At 31.2% G+C, this 26,287-nt stretch overlaps 1 protein-coding gene across 3 annotated transcripts; it reads left to right on the forward strand.

The window, feature by feature from the left end:
* The first annotated feature begins 1,237 nt into the window (after positions 1-1,237).
* Positions 1,238-13,198, forward strand: LOC108907892. Of its 3 annotated transcripts, none has more exons than XR_001964344.1 (2): positions 1,238-1,383; positions 4,415-4,689. XR_001964344.1 is itself a non-coding variant. In XM_018711725.1 (2 exons), exons 1-2 carry the CDS (start codon positions 1,493-1,495, stop codon positions 13,146-13,148), a joined length of 543 nt encoding a protein of 180 aa, XP_018567241.1. In that variant the 5' UTR covers positions 1,457-1,492; the 3' UTR covers positions 13,149-13,198. The 3 variants fall into 3 exon arrangements, 1 of the variants encoding a protein (XP_018567241.1); XR_001964343.1 differs by lacking the exon at positions 1,238-1,383 and adding an exon at positions 1,426-1,504; XM_018711725.1 differs by lacking the exons at positions 1,238-1,383; positions 4,415-4,689 and adding exons at positions 1,457-1,504; positions 12,618-13,198.
* The last annotated feature ends 13,089 nt before the right edge of the window (positions 13,199-26,287 follow it).

The following is a 26,287-nucleotide window of genomic DNA, read 5'->3' on the forward strand; positions in this document are numbered from 1 at the left end:
AAATTACTTCTTGCCTGAATTTTGGGACAACTTTTATGTCTTATTGAGCTATACATTTAGCATTGTTGTTGCCGTTTTAGGAATATTTTCAAGGAGCAGAAGTATTTCCATTAAATATTCCCGAAATTATATGGCAGACAGCATCATTCTACAAAAATTGGTATTACTAAAATTATTCCATTATTCCATTCCATTCCATTAAAAAAAAGCAAAATTACGTTGGTTTTGCATGCAATAGTCATTTGTCTAATATGATACAAAATTATGACACATCAGGAAAATTGAAAAGCCTTTTATATTCATTTATTATTATTTTTTAATTCAGAGAAACAACTCATGTGGTGTGAATAATTTTAGGAAATACACTGTATATCGTCAATTATAGATATATCTATTTACATTCAATTTTAACTCAAATGTTTAAATAGAAATACATACGTACTCGCTGTTGTACAAGTTTACTTTTATTTTCACTGATATGAAAAGGTGTAATGATTTATACAACTTTAGATAGGTATAATAATTATTACCACTTAATAACATATAATTTAAGAAAATTATGTCTTAAGCGGTAGTAAATTATACATCTTTACTATGTTGTTAAAGATGGATGTCACTTATCTTAAGTATAAACAATAAATGATGAGTATATTTCTTTTTGAGAAGAAAAAAATTATTTTGTGCATTTTGATATAAAATGTTTTCATAATTTACGTTTGTGCTATGTTCTTAAATATGAATTAAGTAATTTTTTTCATTCTACTAAAGCCATCATTCATTTTTTAAAGTATATCTAAGAACTGTTACATATAGTCTAAAATTAACTATTTGTAGCATAATTCTGATTTTTTCTGAGCTTTTTTGTTTATTTTTTTACTTACACTTACATATACAGAAACTCTGTATACCTTAAGCCTTAACTTATCTAGTTCAGTAAACTTCATTTGTCACTTTGTTGAATCTTCTAGACTATATGAAATTTTGTCAGCCTTTAATTATCCTTAACTAATTACAACGTAGTTTAAAGATGGTATTTGATAAAGAAATATTTGTAAATACATAGTTTTTTATTTTTCCAGGTGTATCTATTGTTAAATTGTTATTATCACATTGTATGACATTAATTATATTCCATTATGATATGCTCTACTTCCTCTACATGACGAAGCTACTTCTATTGTTATTTTCCCTCGCCAAATATTTAAGTAATACGTGCAACCCTGAAATGTGTTATCAACAACTATTTATTTTTATTTCATCAATAAGAGGCGCCTACATAGGAAAAGATGAAGGATCGTATTAATAATTAACGTAACAAGGAAGTAGTAACTATCATGACAAACAAGAATTCACATTGAACTTGAATGGCGAGTGAAACGAACTGTGAGTAGGGCTTATTTGTTAGTAACAAAATATTGTAAATGGCTGCAAATTCCTCCAGTTCTTTTAGAGTACTGTGAACGAGAGTGCGTATACCTAGTTCAGTAGCACGATGAATGTGGTGGTTAGTTACTTTTATATTCTTATTACGTGGAGTGTGAAATTATGTGCTGTTAAATTCCTACATACTAAGTATTGGAATATGTGCTTTAAATATATGTATAAGAGTGCAAGTAGAACATCATATCTGAAGCAGATATAAAAGGAAATATCAATTTTAACAATAATGATAGAAAAACAAAATTAATAAAATTGTGATAGCAATTACCTACATTGATACTGATACTAATATTATTATTGCTTTTAAATTTTCAAATTACTGGACGTAAATTAAGATGAAAAAACTTCAAGTGATGGTATTAATCAAGATAAGAAAGAAAATTCATTAAAGGTAATTTAGAAAGTTGATACTTATATCACCACAGCTGATAACAAATTATTAATGAAATTATGTTCACATATCTATCTTCTGTAACATTCGATGGTGCTGAAATATACAGGGTGTCCGGAAAGGTCATGTCAAAAATGAAAGGGTGTACAGAGGAGTTCAAAATAGTTGTAGTACTTCATACGAATTTTTTTCCTATCGGGCTTCGTTGTGGAGTTATTCGCCTTCAAAGAAAGAAGTTTGAAAAACAAATTCCAATTGTAACTTCTAAGTCGTTACCATGACCACAATGAAATTTGGGCAATTAAAGTAACTCATGGTGATGTTCATTTCCAAGTTTAAATTGATATTCAATATACCTAAATTATACAGGAGCAGACAAAATAATGCATTTAAATTTATATATCTCTGACAGTGTTGCCAAATTTAACATTTTTTTCATAGTTCGATTCCCCTCTCACTTTGTTAAAAAAAGGTATACCGTACATCAGTCGATATCTTGTACCGTTTTTGAGAAAATCGAATTTTATTAACAACATACATTTATTGTACTGATGTATGTGATACCAACATTTTTGTAAAAATTTTGGTTTCTATAAATTTAAAAGAAAAAAGAACTGTTAAGTATGATGTTCAATACTTGAACTATAACCTTGAACTTCAATGCATTTTCTGAAATTGCTCAAGCACCTCTGCTGTACTCAAAATAACATGTGGTGATCATTTCTAATGATGATGCGATTTAATAATTATTTTTTAATAATTTATAGGAATTTGATAAACAAGACTTTTAAGATGGCCCCCAAAGCCAAAAATTAAGGTGTTCTTGCAGTAAATGTAGGTATTTATTCCCATTTAAAGCGTCATAAATAACATGTGGTCCCACTAAGTAGTTTGCAATTATTCACATTCATGATAAATTTTTGTTAGTGTTTTGTCGGACTAACAGCATGGGGGTTTTCGTCACTTTAAATATGCAAATTTTATTCTATTTGGAAAGCGGTTGGCGTAAATTCGAACAGCTTCAGACGCATTACATTCTGCAGGTTCGTAGGTATATTAGATGAATATCTACAAATTCTTCATAGTTAAAATCCTACATGAATCTAAAAACATAAAACACACCACAGAAATGAGACAACTCCCAAATCCAAAAGCCAAAGGCTTGTGCGGAAGGGAGCTACACTTGAAAAAACGCGGACAAACACCCATAATCCATCGACATTGCCAGTGCCGACACCGGGGATCGAACCCGGACCAGAGTAGGAAGCCTAGCCGAGAAATGCTTGCCACCGCACTCTCGACCGACTGCGCTACCGTGGCGATATTGAATCAACAAATGGCGTCAAAATGATTTATGACAAATATCTAACTGCTAATTATACATACTTGTTAACAATCATCTCAATTTCCAAGATTTTTGCAAAAATGTTAATATCGCATTTTTTATAGAATACATGTATGTTGTTAATAAAATTCTATTTTCTCAAAAACGGTACAACATATATAGTTTGATATATGGTATAACTTTTTTTTAGCAAATTGAGAGAGGAATCGAGCTATGAAAGAAAAATACCAAATTTGGCAGCGCTGTCAAAGATGTTTAAATTTAAATGGATAATTTTGTCTGCTGCTGTATAATCAAGGCACATTGAATATCAGTTTAAACTTGGAAATGAAATTACCATGAGTTACCATCATTACAATATATCAAATTTATTTAAAAAACTGCATTAAGAGTATTTCGTTAAAATTTGGTTCCCCATATTAATTTCCCACAATCCTGCATTACATAATCGGCCGGTAGGTTAGTAGGTTAAAGCTTCAGATTTTGAACCGTTGTTGGTGAGACCGCGGGTTCGAACCCCTCGGTCGGGCAAATATACTCATAGAGGGTAAGATGAAGTCGGAGTTTGAAAAATTAACGAACTTTTCCAGATTTTCCCAATTTCTGAACTGAATGGTGCTTAGCAATAATATGCCACCATATTCGATATCTGAACTAATCGTCATCATACATTTTAATAATGTCAATAGGAATTTATAATAGAAAATTAAATAAATTAACTTTCACAAGCGCCTTAATTATTTTTATTGTGCTTATCAATTTAAAACAAAGTATTTTTTTTCTTTATCATTTTTCAAACTTTACGAATTTTCATATGGACTTTGGAAAAAGAAAATAAACAAATTATGATCAAAGACAAATTTCATTGAAATAAAGTCAACTTTTTAATTTACCGTTTAAAGAACTGTAATTCCCTATTAATGGATATGTTCATAGGAACTTCTTTTCTTATTTCGACTAGTATCTATCATCAGCGTCTCTATATTTTTTAATACCTTGTATATGACCAAACGGTTGTGATATGCAAGATGTAACAATATTTGATAAAACCTAAATAACGTACAGTCCGTACAACATTTGTTGAGATAGATTTTCAAGAAAAGAATAAGACAATAAAATTCTGTTATCAGAAATACTGTAACAATTTACGGCGGGGCGTGCCTTAAAATTTTCCGAGTTATTTTCAGAATATTAAAATAGATTTTTTGGATTAAAATGTGTTTTTATTTCTTTTACAGTACAGAAGAATACAAATCATAAATAAACTACAAGATAAGACAATTGTAAACACGCTGGTACAAAAATAGGAATAAACAAAGATGTAACAAGCTGCTATGGTACACGTTACGCAGCCAATGCTTTTCTATCTCGGGTGTCGAATGCAGTTAATTCCAACAAAGTGACGCAGGGGTCTTCCTGGAATTTTATCTCAACAAATATCGTAGGGACTGTATTATACTTAAAAAATTAACAATAAAAATTCTCAGAAATGATTATCTGAAAACGCTTTATTTTCGAGACAGGTTTTACAAAAATAAAAAATGAAAATATACTGTAACACATATAGAGAATAATATATAAACAATATTTTAAGATCATCCAACAATAATATCTAGTTTAACTAGTAGTAGTTAAAATAATTACTTGTAAGAAAGGAACTAAAGGTAGAAATTATTAAACATTATTCAGCCATATTTAAAATGTTCTGAACAACCAAAAACTAGATATATTAGTAGTACCTAAAATACTGTCACAATATTATTTTGTTCAAGCAATAAATCAATAATATGTGTTATTAATCCATTATAGACACAGATTCGCAATTAAAACAACTAAAAGTAATTTACATGAACATACAAATATACATACAAATTCATACAAATTAGTACTTTTGATAATACAATATTAAATTATCAAAACCATTTTCAAATTTTACATATTATGCGGTTGGACATTTTGCAGCAACGTAATAACGGATCTTTCTATCGTTATACACTATTGAAATTATTATTTTTTATTTTCATGCAATTTTGAAGTGGGCTTATCGAGGTGTAGGTATGAACATGTCAGCATAATGCTTGAGTTTTACATCAAGATAAGTTAAGCTGCCGCAGATTTGCCCTTGTACAGTTCGTGACACCCGTCTCTTAGAACTATCGCCTAGATTGTAGAATTCTTTGTTGTATAAATTGTAGTTGATTATTAATTAATTGAGGATTATAATTAATAAATAATTAATGTAATTCTTACTTTTTAGCTTATTTTAATTATAATTTGCAACTAAGTATACCTAGTTTCTTTCCACGAAAACTTCAGAATTTCGTATAGGGCGAGATTTAAATTAATTTTTGTATTGAATTGAATTTTTTTAAAGTGGGATGAAAGAAGCTTTAATTGTTGTTCAAATAATAACAATGTTCAATGAGATCAGATATCCATCAACGTGAATGACATTTAATTCGTTCATTTGCTCGTAACGAGTGCTAGAACAGTTTTCAAAATACTATGAACTGTGGAAGAAAGGATAATGGAGGCCATACATTAATTTAAAGAAAAGGGATAATGTATATTATATTCACAAACAATTGATAATTTCATGAAAACTGCTGGTAAAATTTTTAATAAAACAAGTATGGTAAGAGGATGAAAGTTTCTTTTATGTCGCTTGACACTACTCATTTGAAATTTCTGGGGCGGAAATTCTTCTGAGTGAGTGGTAAATATTACGAAATCATGGTTGATGTTAAAATGCACTTCTTTCAAAACCAATGTCAGGGACCAAGTTTCCTTCAGAACATACTGTTTAGAAATAGCAATTTGGTTTAATTTAATTGAAAATTAAATTCTGCAGATGTTACAACCAATTTTCTTATGCGTTCATAAACTGTAATAGACACAAATATCAAAACACGAAACATTGTTTATAGTTGCTTATTGTGCCAAATTTAGATTCCATTATAATATGAAAGTACCATAGATTTTTGGGATTAAAATAAGACTATAAGGCCTTTTCAAACCATATGGGATCCAATTCTACAGCGGGTATGCGACTACATATACTAATGCCACAATCCCCAGAGTGAAATGCCGTTCAGCTGACATATTAATTTGGTTAACTGGGTGCACTGTCTTCCGCGTTTCGCATGGTACCCGTGTGTCACTTGTGTAATTATTAAGGCTTTTCGGAAATTGTGATCACAATAATCCGATCAGTAGGATCATTGATCTTGTCATTCGGAAAGTAAACCAGGTTATGTTAAAAAGATACAGGGTGTCTCATAATTAGCTGCCAACCCTGAACAGGCCGATTCTATGATCAAAACTAAGTAAAAAAGTTCATATGAACATGGGTCCGGAAATGCTTCCTAAGGGCACAGGGACCCATTGAAGAGGGAGGAATGGAAATCATTTTTTTGCAATATCTCTCAATCGCGTTGTGATAAATGAATGAAATTTGGTATACACAGCTAAATTTTGATGAGCAATTTGATGGACTAATCCATTTATTTCCACAAGGTCCATTGGGGTGGGTCCGGGGGGCCCTTGGTACTTTGCGTGTGTAACTTTTTCATCTTTGACTTTTTAACAAATTGGACAGCAAATTCCGTTTTCCCGAACTGTTTTACGTTAAAAAGGTACTCTTGTTTCAAATCGTTATCTTTAACGGTTTCTGAGAAAATCGCTCTTGAATTAATCCCACTTTGGTCAATTTCATAGTAATTTAAACAAAAAATAATAATAATAATTTTCCTTTCCTCTCTTTTCCATTTAAAGGATTAATTTTTATTTAATTTAATTTTTTATTATTATTTTTTTATTAAAATTAGATTAAATTTAAACAAAATATTTTTTTTTGTTTAAATTACTATGAAATTGACCAAAGTGGGATTAATTCAAGAGCGATTTTCTCAGAAACCGTTAAAGATAACGATTTGAAACAAGAGTACCTTTTTAACGTAAAACAGTTCGGGAAAACGGAATTTGCTGTCCAATTTGTTAAAAAGTCAAAGATGAAAAAGTTACACACGCAAAGTACCAAGGGCCCCCCCGTACCCACCCCAATGGACCTTGTGGAAATAAATGGATTAGTCCATCAAATTGCTCATCAAAATTTAGCTGTGTATACCAAATTTCATTCATTTATCACAACGCGATTGAGAGATATTGCAAAAAAATGATTTCCATTCCTCCCTCTTCAATGGGTCCCTGTGCCCTTAGGAAGCATTTCCGGACCCATGTTAATATGAACTTTTTTACTTAGTTTTGATCATAGAATCGGCCTGTTCAGGGTTGGCAGCTAATTATGAGACACCCTGTATATCTAAAAAAGACTGTTAACATGATTTTAGTGTTAACTTTTACGTTTGTCTCGATTACAAATGCTATGACATTCAATAACTGCTGTCAGGAATTAGATATTTTCTTTTTAAATACAAAAATACCTATTGAAATCGGAAATCGTCTGCTAGTGATTCATCTGGTCTTATTTCATAGTTTCCGAAAACCCATATTGTTTATGATATTTGTCAGGAGAAATGTCTGACATCCTATTTTATACAACCTTTTTCATCGATAATATAAAAATATAAGGAAAAAATATGTAAATTATAGCACGAAAAAAGATCTGATGAAGAACTTTCACGCATGATTTAACCATGAAAGAACATAAATAGTATATGGTATAAGGGGGCAGGGGTCTCCAACGTTTTGTGCCTAAGAGCACATTCTACAAGGCCGGTCGGGCGGCGCGTGGCGGGCATCATTTATTTTTTCAAGGGAAATTTATAGTTGAACATTGTTAATAATACACGTAATGTACAAGAAAATATTCAATTTCAAAATATAATTTTAACATAAAAATTAATATATACAGGGTGACCCTGAAAAGGATGGACAACGCTTGACCACAGATTCCTTGGATGAAAACAAGACTATTTAGCCTAACTTACCTATATACAAAAGTGCACTCCTACTGAGATATAGCCTTCTAAATATAGAATAGATAACCTATTTTTTTCAAATAATTTGAAAACTATTTTTCTTAGAAACTTCAAATTTGGTACACTTATTTTTATATATAAGGGTAAGGTAAATATAGAATTTGGAGAGAATACATATAAAGGACGTTCTATTTCTAGTGCCTGTACGCCACTGGCTATCCCGTAACTTTTTTGTGTGTATGCCAATAACGTTAGACGTAGTTTTTTCCTGTTACATTTTTAGACAAAATAGGAAATTTACAAACATACACATCCATTTCACCATAAATGGTAAATATGGAGTTTAATTTTCAGAACTAAAAACGAAATGCTCAAGGTCCTGCTGAACAAAAACATTTGTTAAAAAAATTAGCTTATATATTTAAAAAAGTGTGAACAATTGGTGCTGAAATTAATGTCCATTTTCGAAAATAAATTCGCATGATAGTTTTATTATTCCAGTAATCTTCGAACAATAATAAGTAATTAAATTTCTATCACTGATAATAAAATTGGCTATAATACATTTTTGAACATTGAATTCGAAATTATATTTACTAAACTTTAAACATGACATATTCTGAAATTAAAATACAAGTATAAAAAATTCTAAATAAACTGTTTTCTTAAATATATTTAGATTTTTATTTTTTGTTTAACCGATAGGTTTAAATAAAGGATAATTTTAATGTTACAGTGTATCAAAAATATGGCAATTGCGTCAGAAACGTAGGTATCTATATAATCTAGGTACTTACCTTATCTACTTTATTGTTAAAATGATTTGTACAATTATTTTTTATTACTTTTTCACCATCGAAGTGTACCTTTTACATAAAATTTATTTAGAATAACTAAGACTGCCTTAGTACTTTATTGGAAACAAAAATTAAACGTTTCTAAATTTTATATTTAAGTCCGTAATAGTGCCTAATAATTTTCTAAGTAAGACTGAATGAGAAAATTTGAAACTTCAATGTAAATCTTCCTTATCTAGATAATTTCAAATGATTGATTATTTGATATTAAGTATTAGGAAGAGTATTTCTAAAATATGATCTAACATGAAATAGAAGATAGCAAAAGCCATTTTAAGCAAAAAGTTATATGACTAAAATGTAGCAGGGATAGTGTCGACAACAGAGGTTTTGTATCCAAAAAAAATTGATCATAATATTTTCAAGAAAATAATTAATTTTCGCGCCAGAGTACTTTAAAAGGCACAAAAAAATCATTCTTATTCGGTAGGTTATTTGGACAGAATTAATTACATAGTAATAAACATTTTTTTGCACTTCGATGATATACAAATCCTAAAAATTGAAAGTTTCATGGATTGCTCTGAAATTTTACTGTTATACATTCTACTGATTGAAATAAGAAAAGAGAAGAAGTGATGATATATCAAAAATATTTGTAAGATGATTTTTTCCTATGGACCATGGACCTAATGTCTTTTATTGCGGACGTATCAGGACGTCGAAGATAATTCTATAAAACTAAATTTTCGGAAAAAGTGTATTGAATTTGGTACAGATAGACTTCTTAACATACTTAATTCATTACTGTTATTGTCATCTGCTAGAGGACACTGGCTATTGCCTCTTCCGGCGATATTTTATGCCATATTTTTTGAGGTCATGTTTTTTATATTATATATCTTATATTATAAAACTTAATTCTAAACGAAGAAATGTACTCTTATTGAACATCGTTTCTGGGTGAAACTCAATTGACTGCTCCAAATTCAACTAACTTCTATCCTTTATATACATAGTGTCCACAAATAATGGGCGCTATTTCAAGGGTAAGTTCATTCGATGAAAATAAATTGATTTAGATCAATAATTTACCTTGCTACAATATTCTTCCTTGTACCGTATTCTGGAATTGAATAATAATAATTGGTTAAACTAATTAAACTTCTGCTGTAACTCATTATTTTATTTTTTCAATATAAAACAAATCTAATGTACTTCTATGCTTGTATGCCAAGACCAAAAAGCAGTCCAAGTAGGTGGTGTAATACTCTATAATTCAAAATATTAATAATAATTTATAACAGTTATTGCAATTAAAGTTACAAAGTTTTGCCTTAGTACTCTAGAAATAGTATTTGTGTTTTATAAAGTTTTTGTAGACCAACACCAAGTATTGAGAATTGAACATTTTTATGAAAATATACAGGGTCTCCGGAAAGGTAATGTCAAAAATGAAAGGGTATACAGAGGAGGTCAAAATAGATGTAGTATTTCATATAAATTTTTATCCTATCGGTCTTCCTTGTGGAGTTATTCACCTTCAAAGAAAGAAGTTTGAAAAACAAATTTCAATTATAGCTTCTATATATCTGGGTTATACAGAAGCAGACAAAATTATTCATTAAAATTTATACATCTTTCTTTCATAGTTCGATTCGGTCTAATGTCAAATTTGGCAACGCTGTAAATGATGTATAAATTTAAATGATAAGTTCGTCTGCTCCTGTATAATCCAAGCATATTATTGAATATCAGTTTAAACTTGGAAATGACCATTACCATGAGTTATTGCTTTAATAGAAGTTATAATTGGAATTTGTTTTTCAAACTTCTTTCTTTGAAGGCGAATAAACTCCATAACAAAACCGCATAGGAAAATTTTTATATGTATTACTACATCTATTTTAACCTCCCCTGTATACCCCTTAATTTTTGACATAACCTTTCCCGACACCCTGTATTAATAAAGGTTTATATATGCAGTAGTATAAGTTTCTTATTTATCTTCCACAAGACCACAATTATTTGATTGATATCGTAAACCGATGGCAGAAACATACAGACAAGACAGGATAGATTCAGAAAACTTTATTTCTCGATGTTTTAAGATATCTTAAGCGATCTTAGCTAACTTTTTTTTTTAATTTTTCGTGTACCGATGTGGAGGTAATTACATTTAAAATGAAGAATGCCGTTATAACTAATAATAAATTTAAAATATACACTTTTAACTACAACAAAAATACACCTACGTACCTTTTGTAAAAGGGAAGTACTAATTATTACAAATAAGTCTTTATAACATGCCAATTCTATATAATGCTAGTGCTACTGCTCCAGTTTGATGTTCATTACGAAGGAAATAAATATAAAGCATAGAAATCTAAAATTGCTACTTATTATCTGAAAACTATGTTTTTAAATTATAACAGTAAGCCAGCCGGTGTTTTCTGATACCCTTTTTATAAAACCATAAACCCAGGCCCGGATCCAGAGGGGGTGGCGATGTGGCGATCGCCACCCCCAAAGCACAACAATTTTTAAAGATCTTCAATTTCTCCAAACGACAACAGGCAGTTAGTCGATATTAATGCAAGTAGAAGGATTCATTAGTGTCAAGCTCCTCTGAAAGAAGTGCTTTGCGCCACCCCCAAAACCATTCTCTGGATCCGGGCCTGCATAAACCCTTTGTTTAAAATGTCATTTTCTGTTCCTACATCAGTATGGCATGACATTTTAAGAACACATGTATAATTATTTGTTATTTGTATTAAAATATTTTGAGAGTTTACCTCTTATGTAAAAGAAACTGCTTTTATTTTTGCACAGTAAAGCTTAACTCTAATTTCCCTTTTTGCTTTTATAGCATAAACAGGTTTTGAATACACACGATCAGAAATGAATGAAATATGATACAGGGTAGTTAAAAATAAACGCTGAAATCGTAGAAGATGTTTCAAAATAAGTGCGAATAACTTCAGGAGATGATTCCTAACATATGAAAAAGAAAGTATCTATAGACATGTTCTAAAATATCTCCTGTCTGGATACTTATAAAATGCTAAAATTTCAATCATTTTTTGTTCCTTAATTTTCAAAAAATTCTGTTCCTCAAATTTCTATCATATAAATGCCTGAAATTGGGATTGGTTTCACTTTCATAAAAAAGATTAACAATTTTTCAAATGCTAATAGACAAATTTTAATAGCACATGATTGTGTAAATCATGAAAGAATATTTTAGGCGGTAGTCTTCCAACTTAATATTTTTGGGGTCACAATTATCGATAATGGGAGGAACGAATGTATTTTTTTGTATTTAAACATGCCATGTATTTTTTGTTATTATGTGTATGTAATAAAAAAAATTGAACGGATATTGTTAAGGTATAAACTAGAGCCCCTTTTAATTCAGTATAAACGTTTATACTTATTTCTACTAGTTTTAGTTTATATTTTGCTATCAACGGAAAAAGAAAATTAGCTGCATGTATCAACTAATAAAAGATGTTATAAATTTTTTCTAATGATTGCTATTTTATTTTTCTCATGATGGTATGATATTTGAAAATAATAAGAAAGGAAAAATAAATGTTTATACTGAATTAACAAGGACTCTTCTTTACTTCTTTATACTTAACAGCATTCAGTATTTATTACAATGGATTCTCAAGAAGCTGAATGGACATGTTCTTTTTCAGGTTACTATCTTCACGTCACTTTTGGCACTACATATACTAACCTTCGCTTATTCACTTCAAGGCGTGCTTCAGCTGAAACCGACACTGAAAAGAACTTTCCATTATGAACTGCTCCACCCAAAATTATCCAATTCAGCGCCTAGATCAGTGGCATATCTCAGCCGTCCTGTGGAAATATCAACACCATATCCCCCACTTCTGCCCTCATTGAAGTTGCCAACACAACCACCATTAGTACCGGATATCCTAAACAATCTGTTTCAACAAGGACCTAAGAATGTAAAAGAAATATCAAACAATCATCTTGATCATTTATTTACACCTAATACGATTAACGAACCTGCTGTAACATTGGGCCAGATCGAGAATTATAATAAAGATTTGGAAGAACTAGCTAAAGAAGAGCGAGAACAAAATAAAGCGTCCAGTGATTTAAAAAAATTAGATGAGTTCGATAAAAGTGCACCCAAACTTCATGTTAGTGTGAATAGTGGTTTGTATAATTATAACTATACTCTTCAGAAAAAATAACATTGGTATACGGTTTGGTGTATCAATCAAACATCACAAGGACGAAAACAGAAATCGAATTCTTCAAATGGATTGTTTATAATGGTATTGGTGTTTTCAAAATGTCTTAATTTCAATATTAACAATAACTCTCTTGGTAAGGATAGAGAGGCAGCTATTAACCATAGTTTTAATGCTGAGAATATACTGTAAAGAACGAAAGACAAAATTTAATTTGAATATCAACTTATTTCTTTTTTCCATTATTTTATGGTGTATTATTAATTAGTTGTAATAATAACTATTATTCAGCAGTTTGTAATAGCCTGTTATACTGTTTGAACAATTTGTCATGATATTAAAAATAGTAACTCGTAGTCTACCGTTGTATAATATACAGGGTGTCTCATAATTAGCTGCCAACCCTGAACAGGCCGATTCTATGATCAAAACTAAGTAAAAAAGTTCATATGAACATGGGTCCGGAAATGCTTCCTAAGGGAACAGGGACCCATTGAAGAGGGAGGAATGGAAATCATTTTTTTGCAATATCTCTCAATCGCGTTGTGATAAATGAATGAAATTTGGCTAAATTTTGATGAGCAATTTGATGGACTAATCCATTTATTTCCACAAGGTCCATTGGGGTTGGGTACGGGGGGGGGGGGCCTTGGTACTTTGCGTGTGTAACTTAAATAAATGGATTAGTCCATCAAATTGCTCATCAAAATTTAGCTGTGTATACCAAATTTCATTCATTTATCACAACGCGATTGAGAGATATTGCAAAAAAATGATTTCCAATCCTCCCTCTTCAATGGGTCCCTGTGCCCTTAGGAAGCATTTCCGGACCCATGTTCATATGAACTTTTTTACTTAGTTTTGATCATAGAATCGGCCTGTTCATTGTTGGCAGCTAATTATGAGACACCCTGCATAAACTAGAGAAAGTTAAACATTTTGGATTAGACCTTAGAATGTATTACAGAGCCTTCATAACTGATTACAAACCACGTGACCGCTAAGCTTAGGCAACTAACACTGCAGGGCTGGTACTGGCAATGAAATTTGCCCCAAATCTTGACGTTACCAATATTAATAATTCGTTTACAATGAACATTGACAAACCGTTCGAGTTTGTTGATTGGTTGAATTGAATCTCGTAAAAAATAGCTCCAATCACAGCTGGTGAAATAAAATGTTGTGTGTTAATGTTAATAATTTTTTATTTCATCGAAATTTAATTGTCAACATGAAGGAAATGAAATCACTGTTCCAATCAGAATTACTGGTCTCGTGGCTTGTAATCATTTATGAAAGCTATGCAGTTGACGTATATTTGAATTCTTCTATAATAGGAGAAATAGTTTATGCAAAACTTATTTTTTATTGTCAATTGTTAGTAAAATTGTAATCAGTATTATTTATTTGGTTCATTCTTTTGACTAGATTTTTATATGATATCTGCAAACTTGGAAGCAGTATTATTTTTATGTTTAACACTTGGTTAAATACCTTACATTCGTATTATATTTTATTTATTTTTTTACTATTTTCCAATAAAACATATTTATGAAAATGTAAGTTATTTCAAACGAAAATAATAATTTTGTTTGTGGCCTACACTATTACTGCATTGCATGTTTATTGAACACGTTTTTAACCTTGTATAGGTAATTCATTCGTGTACATAATGTATTAAACATATTTTCTAGGAGCAACTAGCTTCATTCCATCAAGGATTACTAGGGTCGTGTTTAAATTTTAGAGGTGGGTTTAAATCCAATTATTTGGACTTGCGATTTTATCTAAAAAATATAACATCTTCAGCAAACAAAGTGACAAGCAATAGATCACTTTGTACATATCAACTAGGACCTATTTGTAACAAAAATAATCAGATTTGTGTTGTTGCAGGTGTTTATGTGGATAATGTATTCGTAAATATAAAGAAAGGTATAACTTTTGAAGTATCTCAATCACAAACAATTAGAATAGAATATAATAGAATAGAATATTTTATTGGTCTACATTAATATATAACATATTATGGTAGCAAGTCAAAGAAACACACAATCATAAAAACAACAATTTAAGAAAAGACAACTAAAGCACTAGACTAATTGAAATACACATTGACCTAACAATAAAAATTACTTTATAACATAATAAACGTCAGAGTGAAAGCAACCACTAAAAGTCATGAACACTATCCATAAAGTCACTAACGGACTAAAAACATTTTGACAACAAATAATTCTTCATACACAACTTATATTTGACAAAACATAGTGATTTTACATGTGAAGGGAGGACATTGTACATCTCGTTGTACATCTTTAAATTTAAGGAATTTCTCGCAGTCAGTGCTAAGCGATATCTAGATAGCCGCAAGAATTTAGAAGTACGAGTACCTACAGTAATTATGTATATCCGATTGAACCGTGTAACTGGCAATATTCTTATGAATATCCAATAAACAGTAATAAACAAATAGCGATGGCAAGGGCATAATTGCAAGGTTCACAAAAAGTTGACGACAGTGATCTATATAACCTACGTTGGCCAGAATACGAATGGCTTTTTATGGATTCTAAAGGTTTTTAAAGCACTAGAGCAGCCCCCCATAACACAATACCATAAGACAAAATGGAATGAACGAAGGAAAAATAAACTGTTCTTAAAGTATCAATGCTAATCACCTCTCTCAGTTGCCTTAACAAAAAAAACACTCCAACTGCAACCTCTTGTTCATGGACTCAACATGGTCAGACCAAATCATTTTATCATCAATTGTAATACCAAGGATTTTAACACATTTATGTTTTACATGCCCTGGAGTAGTATAATCGACAATCGATAAATATCGACTACACCTAAAGATTCTGAAATGATAACAGAATCATTTTTAATTTCCTATTATCATTGTCTTGTTTAGACTACTTACATGTTTAAATGAAACAAAAAAAAAAGAATTGGAACTGCTATACTCATTGCTAGAACAAACACGTAATAAATTACTTACAGACGTTTGAATGGTAAGTAAAATTAATATAACACATAACCTACCTTATTTCATCAGGGCATAAATAAAATAAAGAAACATATATTTACAAGTTCTGTTCAGAAAATAACCGCCACACGCCATTATTCCATGGCTAGAAATTGGCCTCAATGATTTGGGATCGAGGGGGATTATCCCTCTTTATCCTGCCTCATCTCGTGTAGGCCTGGAAAGCCTTCGTAGGTGGGCCCCATCCGTCGTCTACCCCGACCGCAAATGCGGCCGGTGTAGGCGCTTTGTGGGACCTCCTTTTGTCCTGGCTGGGCCCCGCCGGCTAGGTCCCTTTCTTCTGGCGCTCTTCTTGCTTCGCCGGCTCGTCTGTGTAAACCCCGGGGGTAGTGTCATGTTTATGTGTGGTATGGTTGGGTAGGGTAGTGCGGCTATGCAGCCTGGGATGCGCTTTGCTAAGGTGGCCCTTAGCCCAGCGCGGGAGGGGAGGGGTAAGGAGGGTATGGGGGGTGTGTATGTGTGTGTGTGTCGTTGTCTTCGTTTCTTGATCCTGGCTGTCTCTGAAACAGAAAAGGTTAGCGGGCAGGGGGGGGGGGGGTCGTTGGGGTGGTCACCCAGGGTAGAAAATAACCGAATTTTGTGAATTATGCGCTAATGCAGATATTTGGTGATATGCGGTTGGCAACATTGCGTTGCGCATGACCTCTTCTGTAACCTCATGTACTTAGATTATTGACAACTCATTTAGATTTCGTGATATTGTTATTTGATGCAACATAAAATTTTATTGGGGAAAACTTTCACGGGAAAGTTTCAACTTTTGAAACAAGCTTACGGAGAAGATGCATTGGGTCGTACGCAATGTTACGAATTGTTTTCACGATTTAAAAGTGGTCGTCAGTTAATTGGAGATGATCCTCGACTAGGAAGGCCTCCGACTTCACCTGATGACTCTCACGTTCAGAAAGTCAAAGATATAGTGCGTGTAAATCGCCAAATCGACTATTCGACTGTCAGAGAAATTGCTGAATAGCTTAGCATCTCAATTGGATTGTCATGAAATTTGAACTGAAAAATTGAACATGCATCGAGTAGCAGCAAAATTTGTTCCTCGTTTGATGCCCGAACAACAGAAAGAAAAAGAAAGACGAAAGCTTGGTTTACGACTACGACATTGAAACAAAAGTTCAATCATCACAATGGACTGGCAAAGCATCTTCACACCCCACGAAAGCACGTCAGTTTCGATCGAATGTCAAAGTGATGCTCACTGTTTTTTTCGACTTTAATGGAATTATGTACTTAGAATTCTTGCCTCAAGGTGAAACAGTGAACCGTGTGTGCTATCAAGACGTTTTACAACGGGCACGTGAAGAAATCCGTAAAAAGAGAAGAAAGCTGTGGCGAGACAACTCATGGTTCTTGTACCATGACAATGCACCCGCGCACACGGCTTTGTCAATTCGTCAGTTTTGTGCCAAAAATCAGATTACTGCCCTCCCTCACCTTCCTTACTCTCCAGACCTGGCTCAATGTGATGTTTTCTTATTTCTGAAATTAAAATCGGTGCTGAAAAGAAGCCGTTTTCAGACTATTGATGACATCAAAGCAAATTCGTCACAGAATTGAAGGCCATTATAAATAAAGCTATCCAGAACTGCTTCGCGAAATGGAAAAACTGCTGGGAAAAATGTGTGAATAGGAGAGGGGACAACCTACTTTGAAAGAGACAAGAACCAACAATGTATAAAATTAATAATAGATTAAAAAAATAAAGTTCGGTTATTTCTGAACAGACCTCATATTTAAAGAACTAATGCTATTTAAAGACTAAACATAAAAACAAACAAATATTATTTAAATATTAAAACTGAATTTACAGCTTATACAATAGTAATCGGACTATTTTGCAAAACCTGCGAAACTGCTGTATTTGGATGACCGCCATCGTGCATGATTTTCTCGTCAAATTCGATATTATTTTGCAGATGATCATCCACCTTTCTGTCTCTGTGGAAAATCTCCATCTTCCGTGTCTTTTGAGCCCTAATATGTCAACACCTTTATTGACAACAGTTTTGCCGAGGTTCTTCTAAAAGAATGACCAGTATAACTCAAATCACCCAAGTTTTTGACTTCAGCTTCCAATAGTCCCCTACTGCATATTCGTGTAGATAGGTAATTTAAAAATAAAAATTTGCTTTTCATATAAATTGGTTGAATGTATTTTCTAAAGACTACTAGTAGTGGATTTTATCATACTTTATTGGTTAAATACATTTTTTAAATACATATACGATTAAATAAAGTAAATTAAGAATGCAATTTATTGGATTTTAGTATTTGCAGTTTAAACAATGATGAACTAAAATTTCTTGATGATCGATGTCCATCATCATATTTATAGAATATATACGAGTATTTATAGAATTCATCCCTTTTGTCTGCTATTCCTGGGATCACTCCTACCTAAAAATACGAATGTATTTTTGCACCATGTACTAATCTAAATCTTAAGGATTAGAAATTTATCACCGAACTTCATTTATTTTTCTTTACAGAAAAGAAGTCAAGGTAGAAAATTTTGAAAAATCGATTCATATTTAATATTCCATCCAGATACTACCAGATGACTTTCATGCTTTATTCCCACGAACAAAATACACCATCATTATTTTATTGGCGCATCTTCCTTCCCAGACCAACTTTTGAACATTTTATAAGTTTTTCATAAAGGTCTTTGGATTTTTCTAGAATTATTGCTGTACATCCGATCTCCCACGTATTTTCTATTTAAATATTATCTTAAGAATCATTCTATAATTAAATAAATTAAAATTAATGTTTGCTTGCAAATAATGCTGAATAATATCCTGGAAATATCCATCTAATTTTACAACAAAATAGAAATTAATTTATTATGATAAGTGTAATACGAATACATATTTGGAAAACAATACATCGCAAACGTTACGCGTTGTTTCTGGTTCCGGCAAAACTGGCGTCGACCGATAATTCTGTACTATCTGTGCTGAAATTTCTTTTATTTTATATTAACACTGTAGCTTTAATTTGTTCATTTTTTTATAGTGAACAAATTAGATAAGTAAATAATTAAATACACCTAATCAAACGTACGTGACTTCCTAATATTCCAGTGATATTTACTTGACTTATTCCCGGAAATATTAAATGCTGTCTCAGTTGCCTGATGTTTGGAATTTCACAGGTGAAATATAAGTAGATACTTTGTGTTTCCCTAGCTATATTATGTTTGCTGGTCAGTCATATCCTCGGAATCCTTCTACTCGGTTACTGACTTTTAATTATTCATTGTCATTAGCGGAAGTGGATATTTTATATACAAATATGTAGCAGTTTTTAACTGTACTTTCGGAAAATACTTTGATTTTTATGTAAGGCTATTCAAGTGATTTTATAATCATGAAGAATAAAATGCAGGGTGTTTTAAATGAAGTAGTAAAAATAGTACCAGTGAATGTAGAGCCAAAAATAAGAGGATTGAAGTAAAAATACCTTATATGAAAGTTGCATCCCTGAGGAGATATACCCTCTTAAAGGAGGGGATTGAAATTCACATTTTAATTTTTTTCTTTAACATGAGGAATGCTAGAGACACGAAACTTGGTATGAGCATCCTACTAAAGAAGCAACTTTTCAATATTTGTTCGATCATTGGCGTATTTTATAACGGAGTGAAATAGTCAACCCCATTGCAATATATTAGTAGAAATTTTTAATATGAAGCAAATTATTTATTTAAAAATTTATTCGGAAGACTTATTTATTGCGCAACTTTTTTATCTTTTGTAATTTTTCGATAAAACCGATAGTTTTCTATTAAAAAAATTAGATGCGTCATCGTTCACTAAAGGGGTAAATGCGAAAATTTGTAAAAATAAAGTAGGTGGCTGTCATAACAAATAAATTGGTATTTATCATATTAATAAATTGAAGTTATCTGTCAATAACCTGGTAATTTAATAATAACATTAAGAATAATTTGCTATTAATTAATGAAAAATGTTTGATAACTTATAACTATGGGGCATATATTAAGTAAAGTAAGTTATCTGAAATAAAATTTAATACAAACCAAGAACAAGAAATGCAAAATTAAATTTAAAGAATATTCTCGAAATAATTTCCATTTTGCTGCAAGCATAACCTAATACGTCTGTTGAAGTTATAACGCACGCGCACAAACAGTTCTTGGTTATTGCGAAGGTCATCAGCTGCCTGAAATATTCTTAAGCGTAGTTCTTCTAAGGAGGAAACAGGAGTGGCATAAACAATACTTTTTATGTGTCCCCACAAAAAGAAATCCATAGGCGTTAGGTCAGATTAACGTGCAGGTCAACAAACAGGGGCATCACGACCACAACCAATCCAGAGATTCGGGTAATTTAAATTTAACCATTCTCTAAAGGCAAGTGCACTATGTGCAAGCGCCCCATCGTGCCTATACCACATCACCTGACGTGTAGCGAGGGGTACATCCTCAAGTAATGTTGGAAGATTTTCGTTCAAAAATCTAAGATACTCGGCCGCTCCAAGCCTGTGTGGAAGAATAAAAAGACCTACTAGAGTATTTCCTACAATTCCCATCCAAACGTTTAAACTGAAATTATGTTGACATCTTGAAACAAATATTTCATGAATGAACATTATGAATGCACTTACTCTAGGTAAATTTGCTTCATCGGTGAAAAGTATATTCATTAGGAAATTTAAGTCATGCCTGGAAATATTAATGTACCATTGACAAAAATCCAGGCGGTTAGGTAAATCAGGGTCATTCGATTCTTGCACGGGTTAATGGTGAAAAGGGTATAAAATATTTTCATGAACTACATTCCACACAAGACTGAGAAACTTGCAGTTCCTGGATACCTGTCTTGTGCTTGTACCACAGTCTTGTTCCAGATGTTCCAGTATAGTTTCCTCAGTTTCAACAAGACATTACGCCTTCTTCCGGCACCCTCGCGAGTGGGCTGAATTGTACCAGTTTCGCGAAGCCTTCTTTCCATCGAGGCCAATGTTTGTCTATGAGGAATCGGTCGGTTTGGATATCTTTGGTGGTATAATCTTACTGCACCGTTACTATTTTTTCTGGATTCGAAAAACACTTGGAGCACGTCGACATATTCGTCATTGGTATAAATATTATTTGCCATAATTATTCTGATAATAAATTAATCAATTGGTACTAATTATTGGTTGACAGAAAGTGTCAATTTATTAATATGATAAATAACAATTTATTTGTTATGACATCCGCCTACTTTATTTTTACAGTTTTTCGCAATTACCCCTTTAGTGAACGATGACTCATCTATTTTTTTTACTTGAAAACTATCGATTTTATGGAAAAATTACAAGAGGTAAAAAAGTTGCGCAATAAATCAGTCTTCCCAATAAATATTTTTAAATAAATAATTTTTTTCATAATATATAAAAAAATTCTAATAAAATATTGCAATGGGGTTGACTGTTTCACTCCTTTATAAAATACGACAATGATCGAAAAAATATTGAAAAGTTCTCTTTATTAGTAGGATGCTCATACCAAGTTTCGTGTTTCTAGCATTCCTCATGTTAAAGAAAAAAATTAAAATGTGAATTTCAATTCCCTAATTTAAGAGGGTATATCGCCTCAGGGGTGCAACTTTCATATAAGGTATTTTTACTTCAATCCTCTTATTTTTGGCTCTACATTCACTGGTACCATTTTTGCTACTTCATTTAAAAACACCCTGTATTTTCAAATCAGTAATGCAATTATAGCTCACACGATATGTGAAGATAATTCTGCCGATTTTATTTATAATATTTAAACGATTTTTTTGGACCAAATGTTCTATTTTATGATGTTCTATAACCTCCTAAATCTGTATATTGATAGATCAAACCTGTTTATCAAATTTATCCTAATTGTACTTACATTTTTATACTCAAGCTAATTTATTATGTACACAAAGTGCACTACGCTTGACAAAAATGTATTATTGAAACAGTAGGACGCTGTTTTTCCGCCAAATAGAATTGTCATATCATTCTGTTAATCTTAATAACAAATCGCCAAATGCAAATATAATGATTCTGAACACAATGAATTAAAATTACGTTTACAGGTAGTTTTTTTTTATTTATTTTATACATACAGCTCTTTATTAGTAGTATACTTAATTACCGTGCAGTAAAAGTGAAACACCCAAAAATTAAAGTAACCTGAGAGGTGTGTGTGTAGTTTTGAAATTATCAAGCAGATGTCACTCTTTCGTACCCCAACTGACGGGCTCCAAAATGATGTGTTATATAGAGCTATCATAAATGTTTACAAGCCACGTGACCCTCGAGCATAGGCAACCAACAATTCACGGGTGGTAATATCAAATGAAAATCCCTAAACCTCAGTGGAGTATTTGAAGGGGTTACATGAAATTAAATGAAATTGTTTTTATAATTTAGTATTAGATACTTCCGAAATATACTTTTTTTTGTTGAAATACTTTTAACTTTATTAACAAATTACAAATTTTTACTACGAAAGCAACACATCATGTAAACCTATAACAATTTAAAATTTTTTAATTAAGTTGAACATAGACAGTTTGTTTACTCTTTATTATAGATAAAATAGCATTCCTTCACTAGCTATGGACAAATTTACTCTCCTGTGCATATTTTCATACACATTTTGTGGCTGCAGTTCTGTTATATTGAATTTGTCGAATAGTTGCTGCTGATAATTCTTCAATGTGCATTTCAGATATCCAAACAAAAAATAATCTAAAGGAGTTAGATCCGGTGACCTCGATGGCCACAACATGTGCGGTTGCCCTATCTTGTTGAAAGTAACCTACTTCATTCGTCCATATGTAACTGTGCTAAAAATGGCTCTAAAATTAGTGTTCGATATCATTCAGCATTCATAGTTTCGTAGAAAAATATAAGCTCTATTATATGTCTTCTTGACATCGCTACCCAAACGCCTAGTATTAAGTATGTAAGCCTGTTTCTGCAAATGTATGATATTTTCTGCAGCCCAGGTTCTATAATTTTGGTTATTTACGTAACATGATATTTGAAACCATGCTTCATCAGTGAAAAACAAGTCCATTATTCATGTATTCTATATACTACTCATAGTACTGTAATGGTCTGATATAGTCTATGGGAAATTCCTGCACAACAGTGACGTTGTAAGCTTGTTCCAACTTAAAGAACAAAAATGAAATTTTTAGGATAATAACTATACCTCAATCTAATCTCAAGTTCAGGTAAAAATTTCAAAGTTAAAATATTTTAGACAAAAACTAAATTTTAGAATATTTGCACGAACTTAACAAAAAAATAAGTAAGCCATGAGTTTTTAGATATATTAAGACATCCGCATCAAATCTGAACAAAATACCCTGAATATAGTCATTTTGGTAACTTTGTAATAGTATCTACCTATTATTTATATTAGATATGTTGTATTTTAATGCAAAATTAATGATCATATTCTAACTTTAGGATGAGAATATTGAATTTTAGTTTCAATGTGGATTATCTTCATTTACGAGAAACGTATAGGCAACCAACTATGCCACTGAATCACTATAGAAATCTGATATCAGTTAACATTTCATATTAGTGGATGCTCCAGCTAATAATGGCTGAAATTTACCATTCTTATATAAGTACATATTTAATTATAATAATTTAATTAGTATTCCCCTTTAGCGGCCTCTTGTGGTTGTAAAGGCAATAGTACCAAATGGGTATACGGGGGGCGATAATTAATAATAGAAATATCTAAAAATAAGCCTATTTCTTTTACACAATGGTTTACTTAAGAATATTGTTCATAATTATGTTTATTAGTGACCTTAACTGTCTATAGATACGCAATAGCAAATCGTGACTGCACAATTAATAATATATATCATAAACAGCTGTATCATTTAAAAAAACACAGTCGATTATCGTTTTGATACAATCATAGGATTTTAATTATGACCAAGCGTTTAGATCAGTGACAATGTGCTGAGATAATGACTCAGCCTTTTTGCAAATAATGTAGATTTCAAATTTTTAATCAGTGCCGATATATATTTTTTGAACCTATTTAATATGCAATGTTAAGGATAAAACCAATATTTAATTATTAGTAAATTGTTTCATTTTCTTTTAATAAAGTTAAATGATTCATAAATGAGTAGGAAATACACAAAAATAGATTTATGAAACTCAAAAAGGGGGAAAATTAAATATCTTTTTGAAGACTGCCATAAATATCTCAAATTTTGAAGAATTAAAAACAAACGATGATGATTAAAACACTGATTATGAATTCAACTTCATTAACTCAATTGTTTTAGTTGTCCACAATCGTATTACTTTGTTATTTCCATTATGTTTGTGATCGATTAGGTGCATATCATTAATAGACAATTGTTTCATATCTTGTACGTAAGTGTAATAGCTGGAACTATATCTAAATGACATTAATTCTACGAAACCTAAACATCCGGTGTTGTAATTTTACGGAAAGTTTTATTGGTAATCGGAATTTTTTATGTTTTCCTGTTAGGAAAAGTTCTCAGCTAGGAATATTCCTGAAAGAAATAAACGCCGGAATTCAAATACTCTATTATGTGAGACTTAACATTATGGTAGAAAGCAAAAACTATTACTTGGTAGGTACCTAGCTGTCAAGTAGGTAGGTAAGAAAACGATGGATAAAGTAGAAATTTCTTATTTCTTGTCAAAATTAATTATCAAAATATATGTTAACATTGATTATTAGCTTTGCTGTTGTTCTAACATTCAACAATGATTTGTTTTAACATTTTAATGATCCATGAAGTGCCATTGTAGACCATAATTAATTTGAAATCTGAAGCTTGAACATATTTAAGCGCATCATTGTAGAGACATCTATGGTCTAGTAATAAATATTGCCACTCTTACAGAAAGCGTTCGAAAGGTTGTCCGTATTATTGAGAAATAATAGTGCCAAACTTTCACCAACAGATAGCGAAACAGATATGTAAAAATTAATTTCGAAGAACAAACGAGAGAATAAACAATAAAAAACATTTTTCCAATAGTTTTAATACTTGATTTGGAAGATAGTTTTATTCTTTAAAAATTGACATATTTTGTTTTCTAGAATGTAACTTAAAAATTATTATATAAAATACTTGTCTTTACTTTAGCCATTAGAATCAATTATTTGATATATTCACAATGTAAAGTAAGAATAGAAATTAGGAGAACATTCAGTAAAATGCAGGTGCAGCTTGTAGAATATATTTATCAAAACACCTTATTCAATATTAGCATAAAATGGAGATGGGAATTTCTATGGGAATAATAATAATTTAAAAAATTTTTCTTGCTCAAAATGATCAAATGAAAATAATTCAGTTTTAAGCTTCGTATTCATTTCCATTTTTAAATTATGAGTCTGTTCACACATTTCCATCGTTTGCAATTTCTTTATTTAACTTTGTTTTTGTTCTACACTAAATACATAATACTTTATTGGTTATTGCATTGCCTTGCTGCTTGAGTTTCAGCAACAGCATGTAAAACCAAGACATGCGAAATCCACATGATTTCTCGCTTTATATATATAGTGTTTTTTGTCCGTGAGAGTTAAGAATTCAACCTTTAAAATAATTAAACTTGACTTTGACTAAATTTGGAATGGGTGTGGTGTATTTTGAAATACAGCCTATGAAAATACCATTCAATGTCATGATTTGCTTTATAACTGTTATACTCACACACGTTTCTTATTATTAATATTGTCTTACTATAAATAAATGACTATACAACGTTCTTATTGATAATAGGACATATTATGTAACTTAGTCCACTGCGAAAAATATTAAATGAAGACAAATAGCTATTTTTTATTTTAACTTTTCTTTCTCGATTGAGAGCTTTTTCAAAAATTTTTTAATCTAAATTCATTTTATACAGCCATTTAAAATAAAACAAACGCAACCATTTCATATAATCTAAAAAACTAATTATTTAAAAACTATGGGTTTTTAAAAGCTCATAGAAATCAAACTTTTGAAGATAATTTTAATATTAAAAAATTTGAAACAATGTAAAAAGATGA

Source organism: Anoplophora glabripennis, unplaced genomic scaffold, assembly GCF_000390285.2.
Source record: "Anoplophora glabripennis isolate ALB-LARVAE unplaced genomic scaffold, Agla_2.0 scaffold122, whole genome shotgun sequence".
Taxonomy (NCBI): domain Eukaryota; kingdom Metazoa; phylum Arthropoda; class Insecta; order Coleoptera; family Cerambycidae; genus Anoplophora; species Anoplophora glabripennis.